General features: G+C 41.9%; 1 protein-coding gene across 7 annotated transcripts in view; it reads left to right on the top strand.

The window, feature by feature from the left end:
* Positions 1-17,977, top strand: part of clcn3 (chloride channel 3) — a 48,594-nt gene extending 30,617 nt beyond the window's left edge. For 4 of the 7 annotated variants that reach the window (XM_070547949.1, XM_070547950.1, XM_070547951.1 and 1 more), the window contains 13 exons: positions 6,464-6,624; positions 8,558-8,657; positions 9,142-9,329; positions 9,455-9,577; positions 9,757-9,963; positions 10,070-10,150; positions 10,219-10,471; positions 10,566-10,858; positions 10,942-11,128; positions 12,359-12,757; positions 12,864-13,080; positions 13,634-13,709; positions 17,612-17,977. In XM_070547949.1, the coding sequence (XP_070404050.1) occupies positions 6,464-6,624; positions 8,558-8,657; positions 9,142-9,329; positions 9,455-9,577; positions 9,757-9,963; positions 10,070-10,150; positions 10,219-10,471; positions 10,566-10,858; positions 10,942-11,128; positions 12,359-12,757; positions 12,864-13,080; positions 13,634-13,709; positions 17,612-17,776 (2,450 nt within the window). In that variant the 3' untranslated portion in view covers positions 17,777-17,977. Of the gene's footprint in view, positions 1-6,463; positions 6,625-8,557; positions 8,658-9,141; positions 9,330-9,454; positions 9,578-9,756; positions 9,964-10,069; positions 10,151-10,218; positions 10,472-10,565; positions 10,859-10,941; positions 11,129-12,358; positions 12,758-12,863; positions 13,081-13,633; positions 13,710-16,085; positions 16,115-17,611 lie in introns of all 7 variants that reach the window. The other 3 variants (XM_070547953.1, XM_070547955.1, XM_070547952.1) reach the window with 2 other exon arrangements.
* The last annotated feature ends 6,374 nt before the right edge of the window (positions 17,978-24,351 follow it).

The raw sequence follows: 24,351 nt of genomic DNA, 5'->3' as shown, positions 1-24,351 counted from the left end.
AATGATCTCAAAACAGATTTAGATTAGCATCAGAAAAAATAGTCATAAAATTAAAAATGTTCATAAACAGGTGAAAGATTACAAATTTGAGTTAAAATAAGAAAATAAAAATAAATTTAATTTAAATAAAAGGGTCTTTAGCTGTTTTTTAAAGTGTCCAGACTGTCAATGCTGCGTAAGGATAAAGAAAGATCAATCCAAAGTCGGGATGCAACAGTCTGGAAGGAGTGATCACCTCAACTTTTATATCTGGTCTTTGGAACTTCTAGAAGGTTCTGGGTGGGACTTGAGGGCTCGGGTTGGTGCATAAGGCTTTAACAGTTGATCTACTACAACCTTTTCCAATATTTTAGAGATAAAGGGTAATTTAGAAATGGGTCTGTAATTTTTAGGCTGAGATGAGTCCAAACTTGTTTTTTTAAGGATGGATTCAACAGCTGCATGTTTGAAAACAGATGGTACAGAGCCCCTGCTCAAAGTGTGTTGTTTTGAAAAAGGAAAAATAAAGATAATTGATCCATAACATTGATGCTAGTAGTGGCTCTTATGCGTCCTGTCCTGATTACTTGGCTCACTTGTAGTGAATGGAGCTTTTTCAGGTCTCATAGCTAAGCTTGGTTTATGCTCGATGCGTTTACTTTCCGCTTGGTGATGGCATATGCTTAAAGGCAGGGTACGTAAGTTTTAAATGTGAAATAACTTTAAAAATGTTTAAATTTGACCATCTGACCCAGTTTTATAAAAAAAGTAAATAATCTTTAATATTTCAATTTTCTCCTTAAGCTTGGTTTATGCTTGACGCATTCACTTTCTGCTTGGTGATGCGGCTCGCGGATGGAACGCGCTTCACAACTTGCAGCGTTTATGGTTCATGCGGCTTGTCTCTGCGGTGAGCCAATATTCTCCCAAACAGAAGGGGGCAGCATGGAGCTCTACAGCATGCATCCAACACTACACCATAGTAGAAGTAAAAATGACTGTTTACAACATGGCATTCCAGCATTTTTAACAGCGTCCTCGTCTTTTCCGACAGTGCGAGCTATTTCTCTCCAAGAATTATTAACAACATGTTGATCACGGTGATCTTTGAGAGCTAAATCACACAATTGTCTGTATTTACAAACCTCTGCCATACTAGTTCTTGCCGGTTCCCCATGTTTTTCCGCGTCCGACCGTCCGCGTGGTTAGAAATTTTCCTAGGTGCGTGTTGCGGAAATTTTGGGCCGTGCGGAGGCACGGTGGAGGGGCATGGTTGTTAAAATGATGCAATTTCGCCGTGCGAACCTCGCGGACACGTCAAGCATAAACCAACCTTTAGTCAGCTGAGTTGAAAACACTTTTCCTGTAAAGGTTGAGCTGGCAGGAGCTTGTGCTGGTTTTAACTAGAAGTATTATGTGCCAGCTAAGTAGCAGCAAGCATAAACAAGTCAGGAAAAATACAAGACTTCAACATTTAAACACAATAAATGACTTTTCATCATCATAAAGTAAAATTTAAATATCCTACAGGACTGTTGAGCTAACAGCAAGTACAAATTAGGGCCGGACAATAATTCAATAACGATATAAATCGATCAATAGATGTGTGGTTCAATAGGGGAAAAAAATGGATCAATAAAAACTTCAATCAAAAGTTTCCTTTTTCCATTATAACCTATCAGGTAGCTTCACTAGAGTAATTCCTCATACCCAACCAATCAAAAACACAGACCCAAGCATACTTCATCACCAAGCCCTCCCCTCTCAAACCTAAACAGACAGCAATGTGACTTAAACGATAGCTTGTAGCAATGAGAGGTGGAAGAAATTGTCCCAAAACAGGTTACAGTAGTTTACCAGTGTGGCAATATTTTCATTCTTACAAGTCTTAAAAAAACAAACAACTGTGGTTTGCAAAATTTGCAGAGAATCAATAAAAACCAAGTCTGATAACGCCACCAACTTGTTGTATCATAAAGTAATTACATAAAATGGCCAGGGCTGCACTTAAAATATATTTTCTATATTTTTCATAAAGTTTTCAATAATTATTGTTATTGTTATTTTTTTTTTAATCAATTAACTTTTTCCTATATCATCCAGCCCTGGTACAAATCCAGGCCAAGACCAAAGCGTGTTGATGTGGGACCACCAAGCAGAGGAAACACCAGCTGCAATAACATGCAGCCATTCCCACACATATTTTTACAGAAATAATTGACATGAATGTAAAAGTTTTAACAACTTTCTGTTTAATCTCAGAATTTAAGTTGGTAATGAAATAGGAAATATTAGTAAAACATATAATTATTTTATTTGATGTTATTAATTTTGACTCGTGTGTTTAAAGGCAACCAGTATGCAACAACTCTTTGATCTGGTGTCTTTATTATATGATCAGTGGTTGATCAACTCAAACAAGGACTAATGTTGAATTAGTCACTGGAGCCTTTTGGATGTTGTTAATGTAAATATGTTATATGGGTGACACTCACCATATCTGGCTACCATCATTAATAGAAGTTCCTCTCACAAACACTTGTGATCTAGAACAATGTCAAAACCTCCCATTGGGAAGAAACATTTGTAGTTTATATTTTCATGAAAAATTATAATTTTAGTGTTCATTTGTTTTTGTGTCACTCACTCTCTCTGGGTTACTATCCTCCATAGACTTGATGACTCATAGGAAACTTGATCATAAATACAAAAACACTGGTCTGAGTGTCACCTAACCTCAGAGCTTTTTTGTTTCATCCGTCCTTGTTTTCCCAACAAATGTGAAGTAGTTTTGTTTACAGGCTCTGAAATGTCACGCATCAGTGAATTCTAGAAACCACACATCCGTATCATTTTTCTCTTGTTGAGTCAACCTCATGGTCCTGATCCTTCCAGCTCTCCTTTACACTTTTACATGGAGTTATTTACTGTATTTAAGTGAAAGAAGGATTTGCTTTTATTTTATAAACTGCCAAACCATAATCGGAACTCTCTCTAATTATTGTTTTTCCAAACATCAACCACAAATCTTGCCACGTCTTGCTTGGTTAGCTTCATTAAAACCGGGATTTGGCTTTTACAAAGGGGGTCTGTGCTGAAGATGTTGGTTAATGTTATGAATTTTCATATCAGGTAAGAAAAAGGAAAACTTTTTCCCACAACATTTTCTGGCTTTACCATTTCCTGTAGAAGATGACTTTGGGGGTAATTTTCCGATGCATGTATTTTTAGTAGGGATGTGTATTGGTGAAATTCTGGTGGAGTCGATACGATATAGCGCAATATATTGTGACACATTCAGCCAGACAATATTAGCAATTTTTTTAGACAGAATTTATCGTAGAAAAATTCAATAAACAGTCCAAACTGATAATTAACAGGTTTAACATGAGGTATCTGAACTGTAATAGAGGGATTTACATTTCAGTGGTGGAAACAAAGCCCATTGCGCTCTGCTGCCAACTAGCTGTCAGTGTTTGAATTGCACCAAAAGAAAAAAACTGCACAAATGTTTTCATGTAAATTCGTCCAAAAATTTAATACACGGCTTTTGAATATTCATACATTATCGCAGGAAAAGAGATTGTGATATATTGCCATATCAAGATTTTCTTGCATCCCCAATTTTTAGTCTAGTATGAGTCGGAGATCTAAAAACAATTGATGCACTGAGATATCACAGTGTTTTGTTATGATACTGAGTCAATATTTTAAGCAGTGGATCAATTTTTATTGAGAATTTACATGCAAATATTTACTGTATTTACTTCTAGGTGGCAGCAGTTTTTACCACTTTTACTCTGACAGAACAATGGCATCTCGTGAAAACCCTGAATGTGTCTTGGAAGCATCTGGCCCGAGTTTTCCAATTAAATTCAGTTTGAAATGTGCATTATGTAGAAATGAAGTGAAAATGACATCCTGTGGTAAAATCTGTCACATTGCTGCTAGCCAATGAGAGGCGATACATTTGCATATCATGACTATTATTAAAGAGTAAGACTCACAATACAGTCGATTTCTGCCCCTTATTCCTCCGACAAACTTCAACTCCTTATAGCAGGAGCACCTGAGCTTTTTTCACAGCAAACGACTCACAAGGCATTCATTCACGCTAGAGACCACAGCAGATTTATTGAGAAAAAAATGGTTGAATGAGACTTTTAATGCAAGTCAAATTGGTTAAATCCAGCATCTCACCAGGATGTCATTGTTGGTGAATAGCTTTATAGTTTAACCACCAAGTGTGTTAATTGTGACTTGGATTTTTTTTTTTGCTGTTTATCTCATTTGTTATTTTGTCATCGACCCCTCCCTGGGTTGTGACAGGTAATTCACGATATGATCGAAACCTCATGCTAAGTTAAGTAACTTTCTATTCCGATAAGGATGAACAACACGGTAACCTTTTCTGTCAATTTAGTGAATAGTGAGACTATTGTTTCGATTTGTTGACAGATGTTGAAGACAGTTTAACTTTGGCTTCAGTTACACAACAAACATGGCGTAGGATGACCTTCTCTTTGTTTTTTATTAAATTACTCCTCTTTAACGGCAAACATCCTGGTATGAGCTGTACACACATCAGAGCCCATTATTTGTGCAGTTTAGCTTTACAGAGTCTACGTGTATTTAGAATGCATGTCTTCCACCAAGTGGACATGATTTTATTGTCAAAATACAACCATGTTTATAGGAAGTAGCCTGATGCTGCAGAATGCCCCAGACCAGGAGAATACATTTCGCCTCAATATTAAACACACACACACACACGCGCGCGCACACGCACACGCACACACACACACACACACACACACACCACAGTCTTTGTCTTTCAGATGATTTCTTGTAGGAGGCTCTGCCTTTTTGCTGTTTCAAATGTCACTAGATGGCTTTTTTCTAATTTGTCACTCAGACATTGCTTTGAGTCTTTATTGGCACATCCTTGAGTAGGATTGATTTCTTATTTTGAAAGGTCCCCTTAAAATCTTACCATTAAACAACAAAACATCTAATTTCTAATATGATGAGATGGGTGATGGTGGCATAGGAGTTGGCCCCGCTCAGTCTGCGGCTGTTGTTGTGCCCCTGGGCAAGACACTTAACCTACCCTGCCTGTGTACAGCCACCTCACCTCTATCAGTGTGCCCGGGGGCAGCTGTGGCTACAATGTAGCTCATCACCACCAGGGTGTGAATGACTGATTGTGTTGTAAAGCGCCTGGGGGGGTTCCAGGACTCTAGAAGACGCAATGTCAAATACAGGCCATTTACCATGATTTAAACCTTTTCACTTAATCAGACAGTGCCCATGAACAAAAATTAGATGTTTAAGGAATGTTTCTTTGAATTTATTTTGTGACTATCCATCTGTAGTTGATCTGTTTCAAAGGATGACGACACATCAGTTACCAAATTGGTTGTTGTGTAAATCCTGTGATGTAAATAGTAAAGAAATTGAGCCTCTTTGCTGCTTTTTCATGCTTCTTAAATGTGTGTAGAAATGAGTTGGTCATGTTATGGCTGCCTTCAGAACTGGTAGAACCAGGTTCAGGAAGATGAGTTCATTTCTTTCACTTACCCAGTGGACTAATTAGGTGTTTGTTCCAACAGTAAATAAGATAAATGGGTAGGTCCATAGTCCTGACGTTTTTGTTTTGCTTAGCAAAATATCTCATGAACTGCTGTGTGGATTTGAATGGACACAACCCAAAAGACCTGTTCTTCTTCTCTTGTTGAGTTTGAAGTCGACCCTATAACGCAACACATTCTCACACCCAAGATGTCAAAATATGACGCGTGTGGCCAAGCCTCAATATATGATGATTCGGGACGCCCCAGCGCGTCAGGACACGACATTCATGGACAAACAGCTGACGCAGCGTCCCAGAGCGTCGGTATCCGACGCCGGTGGTGAGACGGGCATTAGAACTACTTGTGAACTACTTAACCTTCCCCTCACCCCAATCCTAACCATAAGGTCACAGTTTATGGACCTTAAGGTTAGGATAGGGGTGAGGGAAAGGTCAAATAGTGGAATAATGTCCGTGTGACCTTGCGCGTCTAACAGAGACGCCAGTGGAGCCACGTGACCCAGCATGTCCCTGATCGTTGTCTACTGACGCGCTGGGGCGTCCCGAATCGTCATATATTGAGGCTTGGTCAAACACGCGCCATATTTTGACACCATGGATGTGAGAATGTGTTGTATAACGGGGTCACCAATGAACCATTTGAAAAAATCTGTTTTCTATAGACATGGACCAAGTTAACCAATCAGTTGTGACTCAGATGTCAGTCATAATGGAGTGAACTCATTTTTTTTCTTTTAACTCCAGTTTTCTATCTCACTGACTGACAGAAGACCTTGTAATGAAAACAAAGAGATGATTCCCTTTGGATTATCAGTGGTTACGTTTTTAAGATGATCTAAATGTACCATGGTGTGGGAACTCGGACTCTAAATGTTCTCATAATCTCCTCAGGGTCTAATTACACCATGTCTAATGGGGGCGGGGGCCCCAGCAGCTCTACCCACCTGCTGGACTTCCTGGAGGAGCCCATTCCTGGAGTGGGCACCTACGACGACTTCCACACCATCGACTGGGTCCGCGAGAAGTGTAAGGATCGAGAGAGACACAGAAAGGTAAGGATGAGAATATCAGGATTCTCTTAAATCTAAACGAGACATTTTTATGTAAGAAAAGATCTTTACAGATCGTTACACCTGAGATGTTTGAGTTAGCGGTCTGTTTTGCATGAATCATACACATCCTCCGAACTAACAGTTATCTTCACAATCCGTTCACACAGCCTTAGTAGTACTAAGCTTCAGTCAGCAGTAACAGAAACCCTTCCTGGTGGACAGGAAGCTTCAGGCTTCCTCCTGCTTAAAGGATTATTCCACCTAAAGTTGAAATTTTATCTGACCCTTTTCCCAGAGTTAGATAAGTGGAGAACAAATTTTGAACCAGTCATTCTCCTGACCTGGTTGTTCCCCTTTAGCTTTAGCTTAGCATAAAACGCAGTAAGTGAATGGATCCAACTAGCATTGTGGGTTGAAAAGTCCTTAAACTCAGAGTCTCTCTTGGTCAGCTTTCTTCTCACGCCAAACCCAAAGCCTACTGGTTGTGCAGCACCAGGCTAAAGACCAAAGGTGACCGATCATTTGCTGCTGTGGCCCCCAGACTCTGGAACTCTCTCCCCCTGGGCCTGAGATCAGTGGACTCAGTGGTCTCCTTTAAAAAGCAGCTGAAAACACCTATTCAGACTGGCTTTGGTGTGACCATCATCACCACCCTCTCCTTATTCTGTTCTTTCTACTAAAGTTTAGACATAGTCATCATCGCACAGTGAAATTCACCTCCTCATTTGACCCATCCCTATGGAGGGTAGCGGTGAGCTGCAGCAGTGGCTGCGCTAGGGAACTATTTGGTGGTTTAACGCCCCAATCCAACCCCTTTAAGCGGAGTGTCAAGCAGGGGGGCATTGGATCCCATTTCTAAAGTATTTGGTATGACCCGACCGCGAATCAAACCCCGATCTCCCAGTCCCAGGGCGGACACACTACCATTAGACCACTGAGCTGGTTTTATTCTGCTTTTCCAGGGATCCACCGATTTCTCTCTTTCCTATTCATTTTCTTTCTCCCTTTCCTAACATTTTTTAATAAATCATTTTTATATTTTACATTTTTTGTTTTTGTGAAGCGCTTCATGATTTTTATCTTGAGAGGTGCTATATTAACGATTTTTTCCTTTCTTTACAATAACTCAGCAGGGATCTCAATTCTGCTTGGCGACCTAAATGATCAGACTGACTACAAGTGAAAATAATTAGTAACATAAAGGAACCACAGGTGCCATTTTAGATTTGGGACTACTTTATGACAACGCACAGCTGTAAGCTTCCACTGGCAGTCCGAAAGACGCATGCTTCTGTAAACACAGAGGACCTTTTTACTCACAATGCTAGTTGGATCCATTCACTTACAGTGTTTTATGCTAAGCTAAAGCTAAAGGAGTACAGCCGGGTCAGGAGAATGACTGGGCTGGTTAAAAATGTTTTTTTCCAACTTGTCTATCGCTGGGAAACGTGTCAACGGACAAAATTACAATTTCCCTTTAAAGATCACAGAGAAGATGGTGGAGAGAAAACATCCTTTGAGTAAAATCTAGGAGGTACCGATTGCAACTTTTCACATTATTTTCAAGCTAACCATTATTTTGGAGAATGATAATCAAATATAAATGAAATATATTTCCTGCATAGATTTTTCATCTCCGTTGTAGAAGGACAATGATCCTCAAGCTACAAAAAGATTAAACACTGACTTTTTCGAATAATGACTCGGTATTTCAGCACTCTTTCCTCAGAGGCTTCTGTCAGAGGGTAAGCGCCAGTGTTTGAATACTTAGTTTTATGACCGGCTATTGCCCTCTTCATGTCAAGTGGTATCATAAACATTTTTATTGTAGCGACAGTGGAAATGATGTCTCATAGTTTAACGAACTACTAGATTACTAAATAGAAACCAACCTTTGACCCACTTGTGTTGATGGGTTGTGATTTCTGTTCAGATCAACAGCAAAAAAAAAGAGTCCGCATGGGAGTTCACCAAGAGCCTGTACGACGCCTGGTCCGGCTGGCTGGTCGTGACGCTCACCGGCCTGGCATCAGGTAGTAAACTCTCCTCTACTGGTGACTCACATGCTCTGCCTCCAGGCTCTTTCTGCTCCATCTCTCTGTTTTCTGCTGCACGTCTTTTATGAGCATTCCTCACAAGTCGGTCCTGTAGAGCCTCACCAAACACGCTCCAGTCGTTTTAGACACAATCTGACCAGAAGGGACCATAACGGAGAAAATCTGTGAGCGTTTTTTGACATCTGTGTCGGTAATTTAGTAGTTTCCTCATGTTACTGGATAGCCTGACACATTTAAGCCTTTCTTGGTTAAGACCAGATTCTGACTGGGTTGGGACTCGTTGAAATGACACTGCAACAACACTTGTGTTTTATATATGACCAGGGCGTATGATGAAAATGCAAAATGTAGTCAGTTTTGTCTATTCTTACATTTATTAGATCAAAGTAACAAAAAGAAGCTGGTTTAAGGGTTCCTGTTGCCTGACGTCTGTCCTCTCCTGTCTCCGTCCCCCTGCTAGGGGCTTTGGCTGGCCTGATTGACATTGCTGCCGATTGGATGAATGACCTGAAGGAGGGCGTGTGTCTCAGCGCCATGTGGTTCAACCACGAGCAGTGCTGCTGGACGTCCAACGAGACCACCTTTGCTGAGAGGGACAAGTGTCCGCAGTGGAAGAGCTGGGCTGAGCTAATACTGGGGCAGGCTGAGGTAGACGAAATGTTTCTGCTGCCAAAAAACAAACCAAGGCATCAAATATCTAGTCCTCTCGAAGTTTGACTGTTCCCCCAGATGTACACTCATCATTTTTGACTTCTTCCTCTCCCTCTCTGCAGGGCCCCGGCTCATATATCATGAACTACTTCATGTACATCTACTGGGCTCTGTCCTTCGCCTTCCTGGCCGTCTGTCTGGTCAAAGTCTTTGCTCCGTACGCCTGTGGCTCAGGGATTCCTGAGGTGAGGAGAACGTTGGTAACGCAGCTTTCTAACGGCCCTTTGAAACGTCTGTTAAAGGTTAATTTTCAGTTAGAAATCTTAACAGACCGCTCGATGTTATACCAAACCGAGCAAACATCTTCAGAGCTCTTTAACTGTAGTACCTGTTGGGAACCAAGCACTAAGTTCTGCTCCTCCAGATCAAGACAATCCTGAGCGGGTTCATCATCCGGGGCTACCTGGGCAAGTGGACGTTGATGATCAAGACCATCACCCTGGTTCTGGCTGTGGCTTCTGGCCTCAGCCTGGGGAAGGAAGGACCCCTGGTCCACGTGGCCTGCTGCTGTGGGAACATCTTCTCCTACCTCTTTCCAAAGTACAGCAAGAACGAAGCCAAGAAGCGAGAGGTGAAAATAGGATATTTAAGCACCGTGTGACTACCTTGGAGTCCATGTGGTTGTTTTTTAGTGGTGCGTTTAAACACCTGTTGATGTTTTTGTTTGCTCCTCTCAGGTTTTGTCTGCTGCCTCGGCTGCTGGGGTGTCCGTTGCTTTTGGAGCACCAATTGGAGGAGTTCTCTTCAGTTTGGAGGAGGTGCGTCTGCTCACTGTTAAAACGCTCCTTATGTAACGTAAACCATTAATCACCCATCTTTCCTCCAGGTGAGCTACTACTTCCCTCTGAAGACTCTGTGGCGCTCCTTCTTTGCTGCCCTGGTGGCAGCCTTCGTGCTTCGCTCCATCAACCCTTTTGGGAACAGCCGCCTGGTTCTGTTCTACGTGGAGTACCACACGCCGTGGTACATCTTTGAACTCCTCCCATTCATCCTCCTGGGGGTGTTCGGAGGGCTCTGGGGTGCCTTCTTTATCCGGGCCAACATCGCCTGGTGTCGGAGGCGAAAGTCCACGCGTTTTGGCGAGTACCTCCCTGCCCTGGATTTGGATCATACATCAGATTCCGTGTAATTGTAGTTGCTCGTGTGACATGTGACTATGTTCTCTCTCTCCAGGTAAGTACCCAGTGCTGGAGGTGATCCTGGTGGCAGCCATCACAGCAGTGGTCGCGTTCCCAAACCCGTACACGCGTCAGAACACCAGCGAGCTGATAAAGGAGCTGTTCACTGACTGCGGCCCGCTGGAATCTTCACAGCTCTGCCAGTACCGCAGCCAGATGAACGGCAGCAAAGCGTTCACTGACAACCCGAACCGGCCAGCGGGGCCCGGCGTCTACTCCGCCATGTGGCAGCTGTGCCTGGCCCTCATCTTCAAAATCATCATGACTATATTCACATTTGGACTGAAGGTAATACCTGCTGGACCTATCCCAGGAAGACTGTTGGATTGTTAACAACTGTAAAATAAAACGACTCACTGTCTCGGCCGTAGGTACCGTCGGGTTTGTTCATCCCCAGCATGGCCATCGGGGCGATCGCAGGGCGAATCGTCGGCATCGCCATGGAGCAGCTGGCCTATTACCACCACGACTGGTTTCTGTTTAAAGAGTGGTGCGAGGTGGGAGCTGACTGCATCACTCCCGGGCTCTACGCCATGGTGGGGGCCGCAGCGTGTCTGGGTAGGTCATTTAGGCTGCTGCGTCTACAATTACAGTCCAAAGTTTATATTCACTCATCCTGAACATGAAAGTCAGTTTGAATAATTCTTTATCTAAGGTTAGACTAATAAAGCAACACTTAAGTTTTTTTATTCTCTGCCCTACTGGTTGAAACTGGAATTACAACTGTCATAAACAACCCTGCTGCAGTTTGCTGTAAGTAGCGCTAACAACGAGCTAACGCTAGCATGAGCCAACTAATACTAAAGTAAATCACGAAGTAGAAAGATCCACACTGTTGGACAACAATATTATTACTTACAAGTCCAGTAGCAATAAAGCCAGGTCACCATCGGTCTGTTATTTTGTAGCCTCCTTTAGCTCCCCCAAACTAGTGTAGGCCACACCGATGTTCTCTCTGGTGTTAGCTCTTTGCTTGATCTCCAAAGATATTACTCTCTGACTTTTACTTACAGGCTTCGCCACGATGCCAACAGAAAAACAAACTGCTTCTCCTTCTTCTCTTTTTATTGATGATTGGCAAACTTAAAAAGCTAACTGCTAGTCTTAATATTAGCTGCCAACAGAGTAAACCGCTATTGCCACAAAGCAGGTAGAGATCTCCCATTAGCAATCCTACTAGAGGCCGACCAATATGGATTTTTTTAAGGCCGATGCGGACACAGATTTTTAAAGAATTTTGTTGCAGATGGCCGATATCTAAAGCCGATTATTAGGCCGATATATACATTTTAGCGTCACATTGACTGTAAAAGACAACTGAACACCCACTATGTGCAATATAAATTAAATAAGTAAATAAATATCTTAATATTTATTGAACATCAATTATTAAACTCAAAACATTTTACAAAACTCTAGTTCCTACCTGAACCACGAAACGGCTAAGTGTAGTTTCTGGTCAGCAGAGGGCAGCAGAGTTATGTTCCGTATGAAGTTTCTTGAGTTTCTGGTTCAAAAATAACTGAAACCAGTTTAAAAGCAATACCTTATAGTGTTAGAAACTCTTTAGTGATGCTTACAAGATGAGGAAAGCTAAAAACACAGCCATTTGTTAAGCATGGTGGTGGCAGCATCATGCTGTGGGACTGGTTAAGACCTTCTTACCTGTAATTAGTCTAGAATCTTCTGGTGTTATTTTCTCTTTCTGTCTTTCTGGTCATTTTACTACAATGTATTTGTGGGAGATGTTGTATTATTTAGATTGGAACTACTCTTGTCCTTCCCTAGGGGGTGTCACACGAATGACTGTCTCCCTAGTCGTCATTGTGTTCGAGCTGACCGGTGGTCTGGAGTACATCGTCCCCCTCATGGCTGCCGTCATGACCAGCAAATGGGTCGGGGACGCATTTGGACGAGAGGGAATCTACGAGGCCCACATCCGTCTGAACGGGTACCCCTTCCTGGACGCTAAAGAGGAATTCACACACACCACTTTGGCCAGGGATGTGATGAGGCCCCGCAGCAGTGACCCGCCGCTGGCGGTGCTGACACAGGATGACCTGACAGTGGAAGAGCTGCAGAGCGTCATCAATGAAACCAGTTATAATGGTTTCCCAGTGATCGTGTCCAAGGAGTCTCAGAGACTGGTGGGCTTCGCCCTACGCAGGGACATTACTATTGCTATAGGTAAAGCTGCACGCCCGTTTTAGGAGCTTCTGTAATTTGATAACTTTATTTGTTTTTTAATTGACGAAATGTCAAATATTCTTATACTTATGCTTTTTCATGACAGAAAATGCTCGTCGTAAGCAGGAGGGCATCTTGTTGAACTCCAGGGTGTACTTCACCCAGCACGCCCCCACCCTGCCGGCCGACAGCCCCCGACCCCTAAAGCTGCGCTCCATCCTGGACATGAGCCCTTTCACCGTCACAGACCACACCCCCATGGAGATCGTGGTGGACATTTTCAGAAAGCTGGGGCTGCGCCAGTGCTTGGTCACACACAACGGGTAAGGATGGGATGAGGTTGGCAAATGAACAAATAAAAGCCCTCATGTACACACTGGCTGGTGTTGCATGGCCTCCCAGCATGAGTCGGTCTAATCACTGTGCTGCACTTCCTTTTGTCTCTGCTCTGAGCCGGCAGACTAAAAAATAAACTAATCACAAACACACAACTGCTGCCACGGTAGAAGAATTAGATTGTTGGTGCCCTCCTGGTCTAGTTTGGTGTTTTCTACTGGTGTCTTAGTTTGCTGTGACGTCTGGAGATAAACAGAGCAGCAGCTTTTAATTTGTTGTTTATTTCTGTTTTATTTTTGGTTTTCAGTGATGACCGTAGAAAGATAAAGTAGTTCCACACTTATTATTATAACATGAACCTAATTTACATCTTTTTGAGTAATTTTATTTCATTTTAACATCAGATTTTGTTTATTTTTGTTCCATCACTTTGTTTAGTATGATTTGTGCTGCTGTTTGTTTTCTCTCTGCCTCCTTTTTTTGTGTTTATTTGTTTTTGTTGTCGTGTCCAGTCTGCCTAGTAACAGGTGTGTGTTTCAGGATTGTGTTGGGCATCATCACAAAGAAGAATATTTTAGAGCATCTGGAGGAGCTCAAGCAGCACACGGAGCCCCTGGTGACTAGCCCCGCCCCTTTCACACACGTGACCTTTAACCCCCCTCCCTTCACTATCACACCTTTCTCTTTGGCCACAACTCTCAGAACGGATGCATGAAAAGTGGTGTGAACCCCTCTTGACAGTTCCCAAAGTAATATTAGGGCTCTCCTCCTTCTGTCTCACTTCACACCCTTCCTGTTGGTGGGTTGGTTTGTTGTTGAGAAACACCTTCAGATAGATGCTCTCTGACCTACATGTGTGTAGTTTGTAGCTGCTCTGGTTTTATTGGTCTCGCTGTGTGAAGTCTTAATGGTGATTGTGGGTCCAGTACTGTTTACCACAGTGGGAACTGTCACCCTCATCACCTGAGAGCCCCTTTCAGGCCTGATTTATGTATATTTTTATTATCTGTGACTCTTCTAACACTTGAACACACATTATTTATGTTTTTGTAAACATAACGGCCATAGCTTTGCAAAAGTTTCATAACACCAAATAAATAAAACTCCACATCCCATTAATTCCACAAGCTTTTTATTCAGAATGACCTCATGTGCTGCATGAAAAAGACACAACAAAGCATAAATGAAATACTTTAAAAGCTCAAGACCAACCTAAAGTTACTGATTTCTAATTGTTTTGCTTTAAAAAATCATTATGTGTAAGGTTGGGTGATTGGACAAATACATCGACCATCGATGATAGGCATTCACCGACCGTTTTATAAGATTTCTTTTTCTAAGTCATAAATTAATCTCGTGGACAGGCTGTTGCACACTTCCAGCTCAAATCAGCATCATTTTTGCAACACTCTATGTACATATACATAATATACATGATTAGGAAGCTGTGATTCTTGCAATTCCAGTGATATATGCCAATCTAGGATGCTATCATAACTGTAGGCACGGTAAACTTTTTAGTCAAACCATGCAGAATCCAAAATAATGTCCAGCTCGTATCATATCATATTGACGAACCAGAGCCATCTGCAACAAAAACAAACATTTTACATCCACAAGGGTCCAATTAAAGTATTTCAATAAAATGGTTCGTCCACAACAAGTCTTCCGTCCACACATAATACTGGTGAAAACATAAAACTTACCTTCAGGTGTCTCTTTTGCACGTTTTCATCATAACCTTTGTTAGCATCCTTACATTTCCTTCAAACTTCTGATAAACGTTTTACCTGTTCCAACAGGTGAAGGGTTACACCCCCTCTGCTGGGGCTAAGTCTTCAACTGTCAGTCGATAGGTCAGAAGGACCGCCCCCATTCTCACTTCTGTAGATTAAACCAATTGTGGTGCAGTATATTATTGACTGGCATATCCAATAACCAATGACATTTAGTAAAAACAGCTGGTTAATTAAGGACCTCTGTGGTCTGCTTCTGCAAACTGATTAAGAATGATCGTGATTATATAAAAGTCACTAGTGTAAATATGTCACTCATCGTCATTTGTTAGATTGATTAATAATTTTTGGAAACATTTTTACATATCGCCCAACTTCAATTATAACCAATATGTATTAAATGCGAAGGACTGATTGGGGTTATTTATTAGGTTGAGATAGTTCATAGAAAAACTATGTATATAACTGTTTATTATCAGTATATAGTGATCAGATACAGTGTGCTGTCTAATGATGGACCCAAGTAAGAGCACATTAAACAGAAGAGGACCAAGAATCAACCCAGGTGGTACTCCACGTCCATGTAGGTTTCGTTTGAGTTACTGGTTCAAAGTGACTCATATCTCTATAAATCCCATCATTTCATTAGCTCATCATTCCTTTAGCTTTCTCTTGACTGTTAGTCACGTCACGAGTCAAAGAAAGCTGCTATTGAAGCAGGTTTTTCTATCTGAAAGGGGCTCAGCTAAACAGTCTTAGTGCAGCTTTGCATCTCGTCCCATTCAACTACATTAAACGGTAACTCTGCTTAGCGCTGAGTCAGCAGCTTCATGCTAGCACCCCACACCCACTCGTTGTGCCCAAAATTATTCAAATTTGATTGATTGGTTTTATCTGGCTGGAATAAGCAAGTAAAAAATTGCTTCTTTTAATTCTTAAAACATCCAAAGTCATCTACTCCTAAGTAACCGATCATCGATCTTGTTTTTTCACTTGCCACTGCCGATCAAAACCTACGAATCAAATAAAAGGTCCCCTTGAAGGGTGTGAATATATCTGGGCTGAATACAGTAATCATGGCAAAGCATGTCTGCAGTCAAAAACTCACGATTCCTTCCACCCTTTCATCACAACAGCAGTTCATCACTTCATTCTCAAATGTACTCACCTGCGGATTTCTGTCTAAGTTAACGTATGGTCTTTCCTTTTATTTATTTTTTGTGCATGACCCAACCATTTCCCGGGGGTCTCCGCAGATCGACGGCATCAACTAAACAACAACTTGGCGAGTAGTTAGCCGCCTTGGGAAAGCGGATCATAGTTTTCTTTTACTACAAAGGGGGGGATGATCTGTAGAAATCTGATATTTCCCTCCACCTGTAGTGTTGATGCGTGTGTTAAGAGTGTCGAGTGCTGCCTGTAGCTGTAGTTTAGCTCATCAGTGTGTGATTTTTGATGGGGTAGCTCTCATCCTTTAACCTGCCAGTGTTCCCATGAGCCAGCAGAGTCCGATCCTTCTCAATTTAGTCATGTAAAAGTTCATTACTGTCGCACAGGTATTTGAACAGATGTTTATCTTTTATTTGATTGCTTGTTAAAATTAAGCTTTGTTGATTTAAAAAAGTTCTAGCAGTTTTTTACAAAAAATGTGGTTTTTTCCTTTGCGACATTTTTTCAATTTGTATTTGATTAACGTGATGATACAATTCTGAGAGACTCCAAAATGAAACGACGCAAACGAGTAAACAATAGTTAGCTCTAATTCATTTTCAAACTAAATTAAAGGTGCAATAAGCAAGAACTACAGTGAAATAATCACAAAACAGTCTGTCTCAGTCATGTTGGAAGGAAGTTTACACAGAAACAGATTTAATTCTCAACCAGCTGAGGGGTTGTCAGTTTTACTCAATTTAAAAAAGCCAGGGATCTGTCTCACCTCCATACTTTCTAGCTCCAAAACTGTTCATATTCGGCCATTCACCACCAGTTACCACAAATACTTGATTAGTCCTAACTGATCTGTTGAGTCTTATTTCCTATGCTGGCCTGGATTAGAGGGCTGGATTCTGCTGGTGTCAGTGGGAACACTGATCTGATCTGTTGCTGGTGTCCCAAACCCGGTCTGATCTGTGTCAGCTGTTACCAGTACCCCCCTCTACTGTGGCTGTAACCACCTACCCTCCATTACACATACACCGCTTAAATCCAGACCTCGGTTCAAATGTTCGCTCCTGTGTGCTTCGAGGCTTCAAATGATTACATGAATGAAACCCCTTGTGTGGACCTTTTGGATCCAGCTCCACTGTGCTAGCCTGGCTTCAGATGATCCTCCTCACCTGACACCAAATCCTACCTCGCGCTCTGATCATTACTAATGTTTAAGCACATTAACAGTCAGCTGAGTGTACCCTGACTCTGGTAGCATCTCCTATCCTAACACTTCTCTTGCTCTAGTTCTTCCTGTTTCCTGTCATTCCAGCTCTTCCTTGTCTCACCATCTTTTTGAGCTGAAGATAAAAGGTCATGGTAGTGTCTGAAACGTCACCCTTTGAGGAAGCGGGTGCTGTTTCTGCTCTGCTTCCACCCCTTCTCCTAACCGCTGCTTCTCTGGGGGAATTGTGTTTTTGTTGGTGTTGATTTTATCCTTTTTAATCCAATAAATCTAATAAAAATCCTCATTATTCCAAAGGTTGCCAACAAAAACACGAGGAGTTGTTTTCTCTCCTGCATTGCTCTTCTTCACATCCCTAAATCCGTTCATCCTCTTTGTCTCCCCCTGCAGGCGCCTTCTTGGTATTATCACAAAAAAAGATATCCTTCGTCACATGGCTCAAATGGCGAACCAAGATCCAGAGTCCATCATGTTCAACTGATACGCTCCTTCCAGGACGGCAGGAGGGAGGAGGACGAGGAGGAGGTGTGCCTCCTGAATGGCTCTAACCTCTGACATACGGACCTGTTTTGTTTTGTTTATTTTTTGTCATGTTAGCGTTCCGCTATGTGGACCCTAAACCTCACTGACTGTGGTTTCCAGAGACTAACGGGCCACAGGAAGGACAAAAGGATGATTGAAATAAAAAACTGTTATCATCTGGCTGCTGAAGAAACACTAAAAGGTCAAGTGTTGAAGGCACACACACACACACACACACACACACACACACACACACACACACACACACACACACACACACACACAATGCACTTTTTACACACAGAAAAACACACTTTTGCACTTGCAGACACCTCAAACATGCATGCTGTCCCACCACACACACCTGAGACTCCCTCACCTGAAATGCTACACCCATTATTTGCACTCTTTGTGTGCCTCGCCTGGCTGGGGTCAAAGGTCAAAATGAACCGCAAACGAGGGAAGCGATGAGGGACCTTGAAGCCTCCTGGTTCACGCACACACACTCACCTCTGACCTGCCCGTCTTCTGGAAAAAACTGTTTACGTGTGTGTGTGTGTGTGTGTGTGTGTGTCTCACCTTCACATTCCAGCCAGATTACCGTGGAAACGAGATATTTCAACTGGTCCACACAGGGCTTGAGGTGTGTGTGTGCGTGTGTGTGTGTGAGAGTAAAAGAAAGGTATTGAAGTAGTGTTGGTACTGTATTTTCGTTACAAAAACATTCGCTTTCTAAAGGAAGAAATGCAAAAAGTTAAATTTCATTTTTGAGCCAATATCAGGTGTGTGTGTGTGTGTGTGTGTGTGTGTGTGTGTGTGTGTGTGTGTGTGTGTGTCCAGTCAATTTCTTATGAAGGCAGGGTGAGTTTATTCATGGATTATAAAACTAATCAGTCTGAGTGAATAGTTGCATCCTGAAGCAAAACTAAACTGGAAATCCATTTTAAACTGGTCCAAGTTGTTAAACCAGAAGAACCATTATGATTAAGCATCAGACTGACTTTGTTTCTGCTGTTTTCCAGAAATGACATCTTAGACATCAAGAGGCAGAACTCCAGGTAGCTAAATGATCGTTTATTAGGATCCTCTGATTTTACAGCATAAAGGCTTTTTTGGCACCTGAACGCACCACTGTAACAGAAACTGTTCAGGCTGTTGTTCAGTTTAATACTTGAATTAATCCTCGTTTCATTGTATCCGTCAACTTAAACTAATGGTTCAAGTTTTACTGTTTGATCTAAAGATGTTAAAAATGAAGCAAAAATAACCAACGTTCCAAATGTAATCACATGAAATGTAATCACGTGACATGACGACATGAAATGAAGTTACCCAAGTGCTTTAACTTGGCTTTTAAAAACATCCCTGTAGTTTCTGAAAATGATGTTGATTTGATCAAAAAACGAGAAGAAACAAGCTGCTTTCAGGCTGATTTGATGCTTTATCATCAGCTCACTGATTAGCTAAAAGTTGGAGGAAAAGGAAGCGCCTTTACCTGTGAAGTGTGTGTGTGTGTGTTGCCCGTGACTGCCCTGCTGAGGTCCAACAGGAAACGGAGCATCATCCTCGTCCACCAGTGGTGTTGCCTAACATTGTGTTTCATACTGATCTCAATGTTTTTCTTCATTTTCTAATTCATGGGTAGTGTCAATAGAGTTGTGAATTATTATTATTATTGCACAGAATTTTATGTATGATTACATTGTTTGATTGTACATTAAAAGAGAAATATGTAAAGAAAAATGTTTTAAATTAAAAGGAGAAAATGTTCAAGCTGCACAGGTGAGTCTTAGTTTGTGGTCAGAGTCAAGCGTCTACCAGGTTATTAATTAGTTATTATAAATGTATTTTTGTGAGAAACAGTACTACGAATCCTGACTCCGTAACACCAGATGATTGAGCTAATTAGTTTAAAACATTTTATTTAAATGAATGGCTCTAACCGAACAACCAAATGAGGGGAATATGTCAGTCATGGGACAACACACCAGTTTAAGATGATCAGTATATCCCATGGAGGTTCCTTTAAAGAGCAAGTCACCCCCTACTAGATTTTTACTCAACTCTCACTTCCTGTTTGAAAAATGCAACAAATGCTGTTGCCTAGCAGACAGAGAGGGCGTAGTCGCTAACAAATACACACACACACACACACACACACACACAGGCTCACAACGACATTGTGGCATCATATGGTACCAGCTAACGTCCTAGGGTACCTCTTAGCCAATAGCGATGGCAGATTTAAATTCAAATGCAGTGCAGAGTTTTTACCTGACAACGGCACAACACTGACAGTTTTAGATAGAAAATTTAAATTTTAACTTAAATGCACTAAAGTGCAAAACGTGACTACATGTGTCTGCAGCACAATTAGACCAATTTATATAGTTTATCAGAAAAAAGTTGATATGGAGGTGACTTGCTCTTTAACATAAGCTATTTTGGGGACCCTTCGTACAAAAAAATGACTGATTAATATGTCATTAAAATTATAAATTTAAAAAGTCAAAATTTTTTACACAAATTCCATCCTTAGCTTCAGGCCTCACCAAACAGTAAAATATTTGTTTTTGAGATTTAACCCCTTTGGGGCCATGTTTTATAAAAAAAAATAAAAAATAAGATTTAATCAGTTTTTGTGTGTTAAGTCCAGAGGACGTGTTTTGGGGTGAATTGTCGGGGCTTTGGAGAGTCACAAATGGGCATAAAAATATTTTTTGTGTAGTGTCAGATATTCAGAAAAACTCACTATGGTCCCTACGCACAATAAGTACATTGTAGGAGTAGTAGTAGTATATTTCTTTCAAACATGTGCATACACCTTCACTACAATTCATCCTTCCAGTCACGTGTTTGAAATGGAGTAGGCAGAAGTAAACACGCATTTAGCCCCACCCCCACAGTGTGTTTGTCATTCCACACAAGCTAATATGAGGTTTGTGATTTACAAATAATGAAAAGAGAAAAAAAATAAACAATACAAACCAAAACATCACTTCAATTACAATTCACCCCCTTTTCCTCATTCATATGTTTAATATTTGTTTTTTATATCTTGTTTTAAACTGGTAAATATTAATATTTTATTTCATTTCTTCAGCCAAACTATTCCATAATTTCACTCCTAGCAAAAGGTCAAATTAAAATATATTTCAAAAGTCAATTTTTTTTTTACACAAATTGTGTCCTTAGCTTCAGTCCTCACCGTAGTAAAACTGTGTGTGTATGCGGGTGTTATAACCTCAGATAAACATGACTCAGCATCCTCATGCAAACACACAAAAGCTTCAGACTTTTATTTTGACTGTTTCAGTAGATTTTTCTCTGGATGCAGGATCAACTTTCTGTCCAAAGGTGGAAAAACTTTAAAAGATGAAAAAATCATTTTGTTATAAAAACACAACAAAGTGACTTTGAATGAAACTGATCTCTGATCAGCTTTTGTTCCAGGAAACCTGAGTCACATGATCAGAACTGCAGCATCTTGATGCTCTGGTTAAAAGATGGAGACTTAATCTGACAGGAAGAGCAGAGCTGACGTGTCCAAGCATTCAGTTTTCTTCTTCTTTGTGACTCTATGTTCAGGTTAGAGATGTTGTTAATAAAAGCAGAACATTCAAGTTTAAAATATCTTCTGTCAGTTAGTGACTTGTTGATAGCAGCATTTAAGCCAGAATAGAATCACTCCTGCAGGCTGTGGGTCCACAGTAGAGGGGGACACAGAAATGGATTTTCTTTGCTTTCCCAACTCACCACCATGGACAAAAAAAATCCTCTTGTATTTGCAGCCATCGGCCCAAACTCCATGGCGGAGCTGCAGTTTCTCCTGTCGACTCTTAGCAGCGTGTTTCTGCTCATGGACTTCTGACAGATGGATGTTTCCATTTCTAGATCAGTGATCTTGTAGATGTTTGGATCTAGAGACTTGATGGAGACTAGGCTTTGTTGCATTGTGAACCGGAGAAAGGTGTTTGAGGAGTTAATAAAATCTTTGAATTCCTGAAATCCCTTCTGACTGCCTCTCCAGATCAAGAGTATGTCACCAATATACACTGCTCACAAGAATTAAAGGAACACTTTTTTTATTGGACCTGGCATGAAATCAATTAAACCTGTTTGATAATTTCCTGGTTGATTAAGCAGCTGAGGGCATTGTTAATCACTTTCAGCTGTATTGGTGTTCATGGACTTAACGGCAGGTGCACTAAAGTGGCAACAATTACAAAACCCTCAAAACAGGACTGGTTTAACGTGTAGAGGTCATTTCAAGTTTCTCCCTCTTGATCTTTTTCGGCTGGTTTTCCACTCGTGCTAGTTTTGGCTCTCTCCTGGCAGTATGAGGCGATTCCTTAACCCTACAGAAGTTGCACAGGTTGTCCAACTTCTCCAGGATGGCACATCCACACGTGCTGCAGCAAGAAGGTTTAATGTGTCTTCCAGCACAATCTCCAGATCATGGAGGAGATTTCAGGAGACTGGCGGTTATTCTCGGAGAGCTGGACAGGGCCGAAGAAGGTCCGCAACCCATCAGCAGGACCAATACCTGCTCCTTTGTGCAAGGCGGAACAGGCGGAGCACCGCTCGTGCCCTACAGAATGACCTCCAGGGGGCCACTGGTGTGAATGTCTCTACCCAAACAATCAGGAACAAACTTCATGAAGATGACCTGAGGGCCCGACGTCCTGTAGTGGGCCTGTGCTCACTGCCCAGCACCGTAGAGCTCGACTGGCATTTGCTCAAGAGCACCAGAATTGGCAAGTCCGCCACTGGCGCCCTGTATTTTTACAGACGAGAGCAGGTTCACCCTGAGCACCAATGATAGACATGAAAGAGTCTGGAGAAGACAAGGAGAACGTTATGCTGCCTGCAACGTCGTTCAACATGACAGGTTTGGTGGTGGGTCAGTGATGGTCTGGGGAGGCATATCCATGGAGGGACGCACAGACCTCTACTGCCTAGGAAATGGTGCTCTGACTGCCATAAGGTATCGAGATGGAATCCTTGAACCCTTTGTCAGACCCTACGCTGATGCAGCAGGTCCTGGTTTTCTCCTAATGCACGACAATGCCCGGCCTCATGTGGCATGAGTATGCAGGCAGTATCTGGAGGATGAAGGAATTGAAACCATTGAATGGCCTTCACGATCCCCTGACTTAAACCCAATAGAACATCTGTGGGACATCATGTTTCGGTCCGTTAGGCGGCGCCAGGTTGCTCCTCAGACTGTACAAGAGCTCAGGGATGCCCTCACACAGATCTGGGAGGAAATGCCACAAGACACCATCCGTTGTCTCATTAGGAGCATGCCCCGACATTGTCAAGCATGCACACAAGCTCATGGGGCCACACAAGATACTGAAAAGCAATTTGAGTTGCAGAAATTACATTTTTGAAATAATGGACTAGCCTGCCACATCTTCATTTCACTCCGATTTTAGGGTGTCTACACAATTGAGCCCTCTGTAGGCTGATGACTTTTATTTCCATTCAAAGACTTGGCATCCTTTTGTTCCTAACACATTGCCCTGTCATTATTTGTGTAGATATCCAACTTCATATTGAGATCTGATGTATCTAATGTGTTTCTTGAAAGTGTTCCTTTAATTTTTGTGAGCAGTGTATATCTTTCATGTGGGAATCTGCAGGAGAAATCTGCTGTTCCTGAATAAATGTATCTTCCCACAGTCCCATGGTGAGCCATGCATACGAGTGGTAAAGGTGCTTCCCATCGCTGTAGCTAGTATTTACAGATACAAATCATCTAGGTCTTTAAAATAATTCTTATAGAGAATTCTTCAGGAGATTTCGAGTAGAAACTGATCATGAGGCATGGAGTCAGGTGGCCGTTTCTGTAGAAAGTGGCAGAGAGCATCAATCCCTGCTGTGTGTGGGATACAGGTGTGCAAATTCTGGAGATCTAATGAGATCTGAATGTCATCCGGTTTTGCTTTGATAGGTTTAGGATGTCTGCAGTGTCCCCTACTAAACAGGGTAACTCTGAAATTCTGACCATTCATGTGGAACTGCCTGGCTCACCTGCCTTCTCGGACTTTGCTCCATTCATCTTGCTGACTTAGTGAAACTGATTAGCTTCATGAAGCCAGCTGGATCTTTGGTAGACTGCCTCCTGGCTAAATTGGTGCGCGACTCAGTGTCTGCACTGAGCCTGGCACTCATGAACATTTTTAACATTAGCCTCAGCACTGGAGTGTCCCCTAAGGTTTTTAAAGATGCGGGTCTTCAGCCGATATTGAAGAAACCTGGTCTAGATCACTCCATTTATGAGAACTTCCACCCTATATCAAAAGTCCCGTTCCTCTCGAAGGTCCTGGAGAAAATTGTTCATGGACAGATTTCTGCACATATGGACAGCAACTCGTTGTTGGATGTGTTTCAGTCCGCCTTCATACCACAGCATAGCACTGAGTCTGCTTTGATTAGAGTGCTAAAGGACATTGTGGTGGTATCTGACTCTGGGTCTAGGGTACTGCTGCTCCTGCTGGACCTCTCGGCAGCTTTTGATACGGTCGATCACCATATTTTATTGGACCGGCTTGGGTCTTGGGTTGGGGTGACGGGAGTGGCACATCAATGGTTCCGCTTCT

Source organism: Nothobranchius furzeri, chromosome 2, assembly GCF_043380555.1.
Source record: "Nothobranchius furzeri strain GRZ-AD chromosome 2, NfurGRZ-RIMD1, whole genome shotgun sequence".
Lineage (NCBI taxonomy): Eukaryota > Metazoa > Chordata > Actinopteri > Cyprinodontiformes > Nothobranchiidae > Nothobranchius > Nothobranchius furzeri.
This window is presented reverse-complemented; position numbering and strand designations above follow the sequence as displayed.